Source organism: Sander vitreus, chromosome 9, assembly GCF_031162955.1.
Source record: "Sander vitreus isolate 19-12246 chromosome 9, sanVit1, whole genome shotgun sequence".
Classification (NCBI taxonomy): Eukaryota; Metazoa; Chordata; class Actinopteri; order Perciformes; family Percidae; genus Sander; species Sander vitreus.
In genome coordinates, this window is record NC_135863.1 from 12691745 (window position 1) to 12705246 (window position 13502).

At 40.5% G+C, this 13502-nt stretch overlaps 1 protein-coding gene across 1 annotated transcript; it reads right to left on the reverse strand.

The window, feature by feature from the left end:
* Window positions 1-1739: 1739 nt before the first annotated feature.
* b3gnt7 (UDP-GlcNAc:betaGal beta-1,3-N-acetylglucosaminyltransferase 7) lies at window positions 1740-5531 on the reverse strand. The gene is made up of 2 exons (XM_078258775.1): window positions 5285-5531; window positions 1740-4074 (listed from the first exon to the last, which is right to left on the reverse strand). Coding segments are annotated over exons 1-2 (1257 nt in total). The 5' UTR covers window positions 5287-5531; the 3' UTR covers window positions 1740-2819.
* Window positions 5532-13502: the final 7971 nt, after the last annotated feature.

Consider the following 13502-nt stretch of genomic DNA (forward strand, 5'->3'; position numbering starts at 1 on the left):
ACTGGAGTGGGACATTTACACTAGATGATAGTCAGTTTTGGCTCGTAGTTCATACGTGACTTCTTCCAGCCACAAAGCCAGTGTTTGTTTTTTTTAAGTTGTTTATTTTCTTTATTCAGTGTGCCGATGTGCTGCAATAGCAGCAATTGGCAGAATGACTATTATCCTGCATACTTATTGGTGTGAATGCTGAAGGTGTTTCACACCCCAAATTTCACAAAAACTATGTTTTTCTACATTTTTATTCTTATTCTCCTTCTTCTGCTCATTCTTCTTTTTGCACATTAACTCCTTCCACATTTTTCAACATAGAAACTACATTCAAACATCAAAACGTTCAGCTCGATTCAGAATCGAGTGCGTGTCTATTTATAATATTCATAACATTCATAATTTCCGAAATATTCTAACGTTTAGCAGGCAATTTTTGTCCCATTAAAGCGGACGGACTGAATGTTCAAAGTTGACACATTTTCATTAATTTTCAACTCATTCATACATAAACAGAGTAACTCCTTTCAAACTTTAAAATGTTCCACATCTTTCATACATTCAGGTTTGGTATTCAACTTTCAAATCCCATCAGTACTTTTTAAAATATTGAGGCTTAGAAAAAATGCCTTTCTGCCATTTTTACATTGGTGTGTTTGGGATGGAATGCTCAGACTTAGAGGGCAGTTGACCCAACTGACAGAGTGGAAGAGGCAGAAGCAAAATTCTCTTTACCTTGCGATACAGGAAGTTCAAAATACATTTGGATTTTCAATGAGTTGAGCTACAGTGGCACTTTGCTTACCGTTAACTGACTTTGTATTAATATCTGGGAGGGATCTCCTTTCAAAAGAAACTTCTAACTGCTATGAGGTGCAACCCAATTTCAAAATGAAAGTAAAATTTGGTTCCTTCTTACGCAGGAACACCCTTGCGTAGCTGGTGTTTCTTTGAAGAATTTCCACCAATACGTTACTTGTCACCCCCCATTCACACGCAGATGTTGCCACCATCTGGACCCCCAGCACCCCAAACAACAGAGAAAATTTGACCGATGGGCTTACAGCTGCTAAGAAAACATTTTTAAGTACACAATTGTTTACTACTGGGTTTTTTTTCTTCCTTTGATTATGTTTTGTTAAATGGTCTCTGCAATGTTAGAATTCAATAGAAACGCAATGCTCATTTTTTGATAGGTTTGACTCCATATCACTTGTACATTATGTTTAACACAAAGAAAGAGATACATCTTTTTGTACTATACTTCTGTGTTGGCGACTGCACTCCTTATAAAAAAAAACAATATATAGAGAAGATCCAGTTTCTGCATGGCTTTCTTGTCTTTGTCCTGAAACCGATTATGAAGAACAACAGGAAGGTAGTTGTCATGTTTTGCAATGCCCCTCGTTTTGTTTTTTAATTTAAATTTAAAAAGCTCAGAATTACGCAAGTGAGCTCTTTGATATTTTATCACAGGCAGACAGAGAAAACAGAACATACTCGTGGAGTAAGTTCCTGAACATTGATAAAAAGAGCACTTCATAAATTGTTTTAAATACACATTATTACTTCCATAGCTGTTCGAGCATATGTTTTCTTTACTTTTTCAGTTGCGTAATTGACACCCACACGTCAACACTGGACACTATTGTGGGGTGACCTGATCTGGATTTCCACATACAGTAGATGTTCGATGCTGATAAGGCCAAACAAACAGCTAATCTATAACAAAGTTTCAAAGACAACTGTTACTGTCAAGATGTTTATTTACAACTGACATTATATGTACATTTTGATTTTTACATATATTTACATCACCTAGACATAGTCATCACCCGCTAGACCCACAACATTCAGCTTTATAATCATTGAGCATCCCATTAATAATTAATGACGCTTTAAATTAAATACAAGAACCCTACATTTGCCCCCATTTCATTGGGAATTAAATTAACATGTCATATACTCGTACCAGCAATAGTTTTAGTTCACAGTGTCAATGTAAACCCTCTACCAAATCCATGTCAAGTATATCAGCACATTCAAATCCACAGACAGCAAACCAGTTTCCAGTAGTATAATGAGAAGTAGACGTCCAGACAAGTCAGTCACATTCCAAAAAAATTAGTGCAAGGACCTCTAAGGTACTAAAATTCATTAACCTTTTACTTTAGGTACTGCATATGAAGACAATGGTATCATGGTTACACATACAGTACAAAAGTTGACCAATGAGTTTTTTGACCGAATCACTGAGGTAGAGAGAGTTGTTTTGTTCTCTTACTTGATTTGAAGCCACTGCAGCATGCCATACTGGTCCAAGTGAGGGCAATGTGTAACACTTAGTACAAACCCAAAATGCTAGCATAACTACAGGCTGCACAGCATGTGCGATGGCATTTTCGAATCCAATCCCCCAGGGCACCAACTTATGCCAACTGTCCTTTTTTTTTCAAGATCAAACTAAACCAAACATAATTTCCCCAAAAGCACCATATGCTACAAATACATATTCGTTGTTTTGTTTACCATTTGTCCTCACAATAAATGTTACTTTGAATTTTTAAAGTGTATTCACATAAATGGGGTCGCTATCATTGGTGGTTTGGTGACAGCTCCCTGACACAAGGGGAAACTCTGTATAATTTACTTGACTTTTGAGGAAACCCCTCTAAAAATTGCACTACTGCACAGAAACAGCAAATTCAAATATTGTCCATTGTCCCTCTCGACATAGAAGGCGAGTTTACTGGGACTCTCATGCATCATGCTAGTATCCACCAAGGGACAGCTTGTGGATGCTGTCCTTACCTGGTGTTCCCATCAAGCTATAGGATCTCCACTTTCTGCGAGCAGACCAGGTCACTGTTGACCAGATTCCACATGTGCATGAGGTCCGACGGGAGCAGCTTGTGCACCACAATCATGCTCTTAAAAAAACAAGGTTCTCTGTTCAACTTACTGCTCTTATTTTTCACCAAGCCGAACGTCTTAAAGGCGTTGTGTTTTATAGGAGTGACCTGAAGCACCTCCAGACACATGCCCAAGAAGACATCATCGATGGGGTAGAGCTCCAGGGTGTCTGCCACCCAGTGAAGCCTCCTCGCTAGGTTCCCGTCCATCAGGAAACCCCCTCCACCTGCATAGGGAGGGTAGTGTGCCTTATCATACAGAGCCAGGGGTATGTAGTATTTGTTTTCCTTTTTACGAATTGGCTTAGCCTTGAAAATCACGTCCCCCACAAAGAGGTTCTTTGCATTGCCGTTGCTCTCTAGAAACTCAAATATGTTCTCCACGCTGACAAAGACATCATCGTCCCCTTTGAAGACGTAGCGTACACTGGGGCAGTAAGTGTGGAACCACTTGAGGAAGTGGGTCTCTTTAAGCGTGAGGTTGAAGAAGCTATCCAGGAAGTCCCACTGGAGGATATCCCTGTAGATGTAGTCCTCGTACTCCACTAGCTTCTGGTGATTCGCCCTCTCTGCCACATTAGAAGGTTTACCAATAAGGAAGAGGGTCTTTATCCTCTTGCCGTCAACCACCTGCTCTTTGCCCCAGGTTTTTCGAATGACCTCTCTTCGGTCATGCTGGGTAGCTACAGATTTTATTACCATGAGCAAATATACGTCCCCAGTGCACTTCTCAGGGTGGTTGAGGAGCATGGGAAAGTAACGGCAGTGTCGATAAAGCATGAACTGCTTGAAATTGTCCTCCAGGCCCCTGTACCAGTCCTGACTTGAGAGGTTGAGGTTGGCGCTACAGTTGGAGCTGGTTACATCCCAGGTTCTGGGGCTGTTGTCCTCAGTGATCCTGGGCTCCTGCGTGGTGACCCGAGCTTTAGGCACCGGCTGGCGTTTGCTAGCCTTCCAAAAGCTTTTTATCCCCAGGTACAAGTCAGTTTTGTCTCCCAGAGCAGCACCGGGCTCCACTCGCTCAGAGGCATCCATGCGAGTCTGCCACTCGAGTTCGAAGGGAGCCCCCATATTGATGCTCCCTATCTGGAAAACAGTCAGCGCCACACCAGCCAGGAAGAACATGACACTCACCCTCTTGTACACCCTCCAGCGATCTCTGTTGTTCACCCTGGCGAAGACAAAGATCACAGATGCCAGTTAGAGCAAAATCATCCAACTCAAAACCCTTTTAATAGATGGAAAGCTGAATATTAAATTGTATTAATATCAAGCGTTTTGATTGAGTTCAAATACATTTGAACTCAATCAAATCCCTAAGAGTGTCATACAGTGAGCTCTGTCAGAAATTGTAACATGAGATCAACATTAGTAAAGGAAGTTGTTTTGTCGTTTCTTAAAACATTTTAACGTTTTTAACCCGAAATTAATGTAACTGTGATAGGTCTAGGAGTAAGAATTACACACCAAAAAAGAACCTCAGAGTATTAGTTTTTCGATGGACATGCATTAACAAAAAAAAACAATAGGTATTCAAATATAGGTGAAAATATTAAAAGAATATGCAGCTACAGCTAGCAAAGACTAGACTAAGGGAAGGTTGACTGATCACATATGCGTTCCCTGTAATTGTGTTTTGCGTAAATACATACAATTTGGTACATAAATATAAATATTTCCTCCCTACATGTAGCCTAGTGGCTTTACCATTGTTTGCTTTTAAACACATGACATACATCAGATGTGGGATATGTTCTGTCCTTAGTTGTTAACATAACACAGTGTCACTTCTTGAAGAGTGGAATGTACTAAGAAAGTGAAGTAACCTGGAACTTCAAAATTCTTACATCTCCAACATGTCATGCCAGCCAGGGCTCGTTCCACTCATTAGCCCAGAGACCCCCCCCCCCAAAAAAAAAACAAACACAAACATGGTAAATCCTGGCCAATTCTGGAACAACGCAAAGCCGACATGCCCTTAAAAAAAAATAGTAGGCCAATTCGAACTCATTGATAATGAAAATTCACTTGTGAGTTTTCTGAAGTCACGTCTTGAAACAAAGGCAGATAGCCTATGCTGCATTAAATTGTCTTTAAGGCGAAAGGCCTATATTTTTTACTTCCTCCTAAGATTAAAATACTACTGATATTAAATCCACAGCATCATCTTAAAAATGAAATATAAAATAACATAGCCTATTGTTCACTTATCTTGAAAAAGCATTTTCTAAAGTTAAAATCTCGATGAGTGACTTCAAGAGTTTTAAGATTTTGAGTTGATGCCTTAATATGGAGAGATTCAACCAAAAGAGGATAGAAACCGTCAGATATGCATGATGTGTAGCCTAAACTTCATCTACAATGATGAAGACGCGACTTACATTTTCTCTTATGCTTCCGACGATCTGTGACGGTTGCTTGAAGACAGTAGGCTAAACCAATATAGAAAGCCCAATTATCTAGCCCAGGAGAAGGGCTTGAGTTTAAAGTCTCTTCAGCTGTTGGACAAAATGATAAAATAATCCTTCCCATCGAAACTTGTCTTGTTGCAACCGTCGCCAGCAGAGAGGTTGGAGGATATGCGCTGTGTGATCTGTGCTGCTGAGGACTGGCCTCCCTCCTTCACTGAGATCTGCTTTTAAAGACACGGATATAGTTACGTGGGGAGACCACATACACACGCAGGACGTTGATGATGAATGAACAGGGAGGGAAGATTCCGCCCGTCGTGTAGCGTACACACAGGACTACTTCACATGCATGGTACTCCATCATTGGTTAACGATAACCCCAATGACAAGTCAACATTGAATTTATTTTTGTTACTCCTACATCAGTAGAAGTGTGGGATGGAATAACCAATCAAGTGTGTTTGTTTTACTGTAGTATGTTACGTCCACTGATTTTCCTTTGGTCTCCTTTCAGAAGACGGCGGTCTCTTTTGCTGTGTTCAGGTCTGCCACGCCCCTCTCTGTGCCTGGATCACCAACACCTGGACATATTAATAATAATAGTCAGTGGAGCTGTAGACATATCAGCCCCCAGAACCAGTCTTACTTGTCTCTTGGCCACTGAGCTGTTTCTTGGGCTGGCGCTGCTGCTGTTGTTGCATTTGTTAGTGAAATTGATTTTAGAACTCTGTGTTTTGATAATTGCCTACTGTAGCCTACAGCTCAATTGAGTTTTTGTTTTCTGGTTAGTGTGGGCTTTTTGTTTCTTATTTCGGCCTTGGAGACCCTGCCACCTTATGTGCTTCAGTGCTAGTTAGTTTATCTCTGTTACACTTAAAAGTATTTCAGCAGCTTTTTATGGACGTCTTGGTCCCGTTTATACAAAGGCTTTGGGTAAACTTGTTATGTATACTCCCTGTGTTCCCCTAGACATTAAGTAAAGGTCCTAACACTGTAGGTCCTTGCTGGATATCACGTAGGGAAATACATTTCACCTTAACTCTCTTAGAACTTAAGACATTAAGTCAGATTTTGGCCCTCCCCAGTGCCACCCCCTGTAATATCTGTAAAATGTTTGTTTTTCCTTCACATTTTTAATATTAATGTAACTGTTAGAATGTTTGTTTTTCTGCAGCTTTAGTCTATTGTATAATACAATATTAACCAATTTGTGCTTTTGACATACAACAAAAAATTCTGACTCAAACAAAATCAGCCTTAAAAACTTGGTGTGTAATTTTCATGTATTTGTAAACTCCTCCATTGGTAATTGCAACTCCCAACTCCATAAAGCAATGATAATATGGGACTTGCATTCACATTTTATTTAAAGTACAAACAAAAGCATTATCAGCAAAATGTACCATCTCAGCAGTGGTGTAGTCTACGTGATACACATGTATACGCAGTATACCCACTAAGAAAGCGCCAGAATTTCCATATACCCACTTAAAAATGTGCAATGGCACGTAACAACATACTTTCCATTATAATTTGGATATATTTTGAATTGTCATCTGTGTTTTTTTTCTTCGCATAGACTAAATAAAGGTTTTTCTACTGTAAATTGGTGCATAAAAGTGTGTCAGAATGCAGGAAATGAAGTCTTTGACACTCAAGATTTTTCTGGAGGAGGAGGGTTAGGAAATATTCAAGTAAAGTGCCAAAGTAGTTGTGCTTCAGTACAGTAAATGTACTCAGATACTTTCCACCACTGTTAAAAACCCACCTTACTGCTCCAGAGATGTTTTCATTATGAATCAAACAACATTTGAACTTCAAACTGATTAAATAAAACGAAACTTTGTCATTTTCCATACAATATGCCAGAGCTGAAGAAAGACCTTTACAAAAAACCCATTTTTATTATTATTATTATTGTCCGATCCCCACCTATGTTACATCTTTGCAAATCCCAAGATGTCATCTGTCGGACTCAGAACACAAAGACAATAAAACAACAGTCCTTGTCCTGCTACTACTATTACCTTGTGTGCATTACTGATAATCAATATGTTTGATATTCACAGACAATAACATTAACACTCACTACTGCTGCTTCATTAGCTTTTTAGCCTCTTCTAGATTGTCAAGACCAAAACAGAGCAAAAAGGAGAGGTAGTCAGGTAATGTTGCTCTGTGTCTCTCGGATGTGTGAGTTGGCATTTTTTTTGCCATAGTTTGCCATAAAAACGATATAAGCAGAGATGTGGTGATGGATTTGTCAGCTTTTTTTCTGTGGCCATGGTAAGACAAATAATAAAAGAGGAATAATAAAAATGAAGCAGATATGTCAAAGTTTGGGTGCATGTCAGTTCTCTGAATATTTGCACAATGGAAACTTAAAGAAGTGGAAATTAGAATTTCTTCAACCTTTGGCCACCAGTAACAGCCAAACTAACAGAGCCACAATGAATAACTAATCTATTAATAATATCCAGGACAGGATTCAGGACATACTGTGCACTTTGCCGGTATGCTACTGATGTCAGCAAGAGGTCTTGGTGTTAAGGAGGACACAGGTTTTTATCAGCTCCCCGGTCTTTCAAAGCCATTGTGTAACAATGGATTTCACATATGACTATGACAGCCTATAAAGGTAACATGTCACCTGATATGTCAATAAGGAAGGTAGGCTGTTAAATGCATTCTTGCAACATAACTTACAAGTCTTGCCTACATTTACTGGAAATCGAAAGCTAGTCAAAGTTTAGCTTTCTAAGTGATGGACGTGAACATGTTGTTTGATTTTCACTCTTACGGTCCCTCAGACATGAAAACAAAATGAAGGACTGGTGATGGGTGAATGGCTGATTGCATAGCTGTCACCACCACAGCCTCACTTAACCCTTGCTGTGGCAACCGGTGCTCTTCCGCCTCATTGTGGTTTATGGTCTGGGGAAAAAAACAACAGAATGTCTCTCTGTGCTTCAAAACAGGAATTATTCAATCCGAACACAGCTGCGATCCAAACTCTCTCCTTCCTCTCCTTCCCTCTTCATTTCCTGGATCCAACCAGCCATCCTTCTCAGGGCCATGTGCATCCTGTTGCCTGCTGGCGCTGTTTTTTTCCCATTTTTCTTTTTTTTCTCTCTCTCTGTGGATTCATGCTCTGCAAGTGCTGTAGAGGAGTGAAGTGGTGATGGACGCCACCGTCCCTCATCTTTCCCTTGGCTGGAAAGGCAGCGTTTGTTACTGATGTCTAACAAAGGCATCAGCCGATAAGGAAAACTGAGCCTTCAGCACAGTGGCTCATTGTAACGTGTGGCTGGTGTCAGGATATGACCTTGTAACTGCAATTTTGTTGATTTTCATGTTTAACTTAAAACAAATAATCTTCTATAAATTGAGCTTCTTGAAAAATATACGTGACGCAACATTAAAGCTGCACGCATCAATACTTATTAACAATGGATGACTATTTGTATGTGAAAGGGGTTACTTGTAGTGATGCATCCAGAGAAAAATGATCACCCAACACTGCAGTTCCCCTCAGCTCTATGGAGTGTGTTAGTGTCTTTCAGCTCATTGTTTTGGTTTTACTCTCGTGGTTCACTTTTACGGCTCTCATCAACCTGGTGTCCAGCAGCAGCAGGCAGCTGTTTCAACAAAAAGTGATGATAATAATAATAATGATACAATAAAAGTCAAATAAATAACCTAAGATGACTTCTGCTGACCAGTAGGCATTGCAAGATAACGGAAGTCCTTACCCCAAAATGCAGAAGTACTGTATCTAACATCCCTTGTCCATAGCACTGTTTTTATAATCTTTCAAAAAAGAAGCATTGTTCAAGACCAAGATATGAAAGGGTTAATGATCAAAGAAGTTTATATAATTGTTTCCCTATCTAATAAAGCCTGTCAGTCTTGGATAAATGATAGCAGAGTTGTGAAATCTTTATCCTCAAAAGGTGAAATTTTGACCCACCCATGTCATCTCATTAGTGATCATTTTCTCCTCAACTGCTCCCCTTCACCTTTTGTTGTGGTTTGTGACAAAAGGAAATCAAGGCGAGCTGGAATGGATTGGGTTGGTCAGAAAAAGACACTGTTAATAAGAAATGGAACACCTCGCCACTACTTTTGGCTCAGAGGAAGTCTGCACTAATCCTTTGTTGGGTTTAACACACTTGAGGAACTTGGGAGAGGATTACCTTTTGGTCTGTCCGACTCTTGTCAAGTACTGGGATGAACGAGCCTCAGAAAGTTCATGTGTCCCTCCTCCTTTGGACAAGTGAGGGCCCCTGGCTGCTAGCTCCTCAGTCACCATGAAAGAATTTACTGCTGGGGAAGAAAGAGTAGCTTGAGGGGATCTTTATCTTCCCCCTCCCTCTTTTCCACTCCGCTGTCAACTGAGGATGTTCCTTTCTGAAAAGACTGATAGAACAAAGGCGAAGTGATCAGGCTGTGTTATGAATGCCTCTGTCAGCTGTAGCTATAGGTAAACACATCTCTAACCACCCAGAGGCCCCTATAGGTTTAGTAAACACTCATATAAGCTTACCAGCACCCAGCTACAAAGGACAATCTGAAATACTTATCACTCAAAAATAAGAATCTTGCTGATTTTATTGACTAAATTTCCTGGTAAGGCTTTGCTGACACACCTTCCTGTTTAATTTCAAATACATTACTGATTTAGGTCTGAAGTGTCAGTCACAAGCACAATATTAATTGTCAAGCTCAATTCCATCAACGTTGGTGTCGGCCACAGATCAGTCACCTTCTGTGCGTGCAGATAAAAAGCCCAGAGGAAAGCAACTAGTGTTCTGTGACAGTTATTCATCTTGTATTCCCTTCCTGTTTAAGAATAAACAGCCTGCTGTGTACCACAAAACATGCTAACCCACAGTTTGGAGTTGCTCTAGTGTACACACAGAAAAAGTGTATTCGCATTCACGCCAAAAGGTTAAGGGATAGTTTGTGAGGACATTCCTGAGAAAGTCAAAAATTAAAAAAGTTGAATTCCAAATAAGCTTTATTCTTTAGTTTTATGAGTGGCCTCTTTAACATTTAACAATTCAATGTTTTTGAAAATATCAAAAGCTCTGACACGAATGCCTTGTGTCGGTATGTAATGATATTTTTAATGAGCCTGAAAGTAAAGTGTTTACGACCAAAGAAAGTGCATTTGTGAGGGGTGGGTCACTTCTATCTATCTGTTCAAAAGGACCGGTCAGGACAAAAAAGGAGGTTACGGAGACAGAGATACTGACATGCTGTCTCTTTTTGGTTGGCGTCACTTTTTATCAGTGGAGAACATGGCTGTCTACTGATAAACAAATGTGAACGGGGTGACACTGCCAGTGATCCTGGTGACAGCTGGGGCTCTTCAGCAGAGGATGCTCCTGTTGTTGGAGATTTGAGGGTCTCTACTTAACATAGCTGAAAATGCAGCGCAAGGTCATAAACAAGTCTCCAGGTTAACTATATTTACTAAACCATTTTTTTACAAGTAAAATCAAAGGTAAAGGTAGATTTATTACATAATCCGGTTGCAAATGTTAAAAGCCGCTTTCTGGTTCAATTTTGTCCCATTGTAATTTAATTCAATTTTATTTAAAGTGTCGAGAGAGAGAGAGAGAGAGAGAGAGAGAGAGAGGGGATAATAATGCAGAGTGAGGACATTTCAGCATGTCTTCACTTCTTGAAAATGCTGCAAGAAGGACACCTAATAAACCCCTGTTCTTTTAGTTCTTCAATGCTAGAGTACATTTGATGCGTATTAATTTGATTTAAGACAATAATTTAGGAATATGCAACATATGAGCACAAAACTGAAATATTGTTTTTGAAATTCAATTAGTCAAAAGAAAAAAAAGAACCTGGGAGCTTTTAGGGCTCGTGGACTTCTGGGGCCCTAGGACAGTTGTCCACTTTGACTTGTTGATAATACAGCCTTAAAGACAATACAATGGCTCTACAACTTGTTTTGAAACAGCATTCGAAAACCGAAATGGTAAATCAGATAACACTGGGGGTGAAGTGTTACCCTGCACCCAGTGCTGTAAAGGCCCAGAGAGTCATGCAACAAATTTGAATCTCTTCAGTGTGATAAAAAGCCATTTGTTTAATATTTTCCACATCTGTAAGCCCCATCCCTAGTGTTTATCCACACTTTTGTTTTGATAGAAAGCAGCAGCTTCCTCTCTGTCGCAGTTACAGCTGGACAGCACCGACGTGGCTCGAGCTCGGGGTTACATGGCCACCTGGTTGCAAGTGCGTCAGTCTGTCATGTGCGGCCTGTTTCCTCGCATTGTGCTGCTGCTCACTGGCAGTGACCACAATATTAATCGCTGAATATGTCATGCCTCGGGGGACCGCGTGTTAGACTTGCCCAGCTAAAACTAGCAATATCATTCCTGTAGCCTTTACTTATCAGGGGGAAGTTGACTGACTGTTATTAAGCAATGTCCTGGCAAGGTGTTATAACATCTTGACCACAGGAACTTAACTTGCAGTCACTTGTGATATACATAAATCTGTTAGTGTAGTAGATTAGGTCGTGTGTTAGAAGACAGGCCTTTTTGGGGCATTTTGGGCCTTTTTATTTTTGACAGGACAGCTGAAAACATGACAGGGGAGAGAGAGAGAGAGGTGGGATGACATGCAGCAAAGGGCTGCAGGTCGGAGTCAAACCTGGGCCCGCTGCGTTGAGGAGTAAAGCTCTATGGGCGCCCGCTCTACCAACTGAGCTATCCGGGCGCCCGTTACTAACATTATTAACAGTGGCTCTGTTCTCTTCAAGTGTCCCAGTGTGACAGTGATTCAGCATGAAACCGTAGCACCTAAATTGAATTAATTTAATTATTTACACTTGTGCATATCCTACTGTGTGTCAAAATGTCTGCCATGAAAAAGGCTTCTTGGAGGGTCAGCAGCACTCACGTCACACACAGGGGGAGAGGTCTGACTCGCAATGAGCCACTGATGCAACACACCTGGGGGAACACCAGGAGAGTAACAGTTCGAGTTGTACCTCGCCAACACCGATGAAAAAGGGGGAATTGTTTGATTTGTTGTTTTGGACTGTGTAACAATTTGGGAACTTTTCCAAATGCCATTTTACACATACAACTTGCCTATTTTGAGAGAAGAGCCTGGCAGTTTTCCTGCTAAACAGGATATTTAAATAAAGTATGGGTTTGACAAGCAGCCAGGATCATTTGGAATGGATTTCGTCAATGCTAGTGTGATGAACAGTGCATAGCTAGTCTAGCAGCTCTGTTTGGAAGAGAGTGGGGCACCAACACATTGTCACAGTGCTGTCACAGAGGGTGACTCTCTTTTTAGCATTCCTGCTAATTTCCATGTTTTGATTACACAGCTTTATCATTCTATTGCATGTTTCACTTTCATCAGTGAGTAGTAAAACATACCTTGAAAATGGAGAGGCAAAGTTGCGGCCAGAAATGTCACGTCACGTTAGAGTGTTATTTGTATTCTTTAACTGTAAAAATCACATTATTCCATTCGGGTCTTAAACTACATTACACCTGCAACTGTGTGCTGAGAGTGAACCGCAGTTTTGATGCTTTACACAAATCCCACACAAAACCTTGAACAGTTTAAAATGTATGCGGTCTACTTCTCCTGCCTTGTCACTTGTTAAGGATCTCTGTTGTCTATAAACTCAGAGCACACAGTGCTGAAGTAAAGACTGTAAGTATCCAGTAGTAATGAATGACAACAAATCCTCTAGTATATCTTGAATGCTACTGATAATCATTCATGGGGTCTGTAATGAAGGCTTCTGCATGTCCCCGGGACATTTGTAAGGGTGCATCTGTCAGGTGAGTTGGCGAGCGTGACACAGCTTTCAGTTCACAACACGATACGAGAGCAGAAATCTTCCTGCTGCGTGACATCTTGATGAGTTGAGCACAAAGAGTTTTTGTCTTTGCAGAGTGCAGCACAAAGGCGAGCACACAACACTGTGTGGGCACAATATGCCAACTACTGGCTGGCAGTAATTATGTAAGGGGAGGTGATTTATGATTCAAGACTGAGCTGCGAATCTAAGCAGCAGCCAATTGGGATGTAGCATAGACCTAAGAATCATCATATTGAGAAATTCAATATGATATAGCAGTTAATGGGGGGGTTTGGGGGCAAGGGATATAGATTCCAAAGACTAGAAAACAGG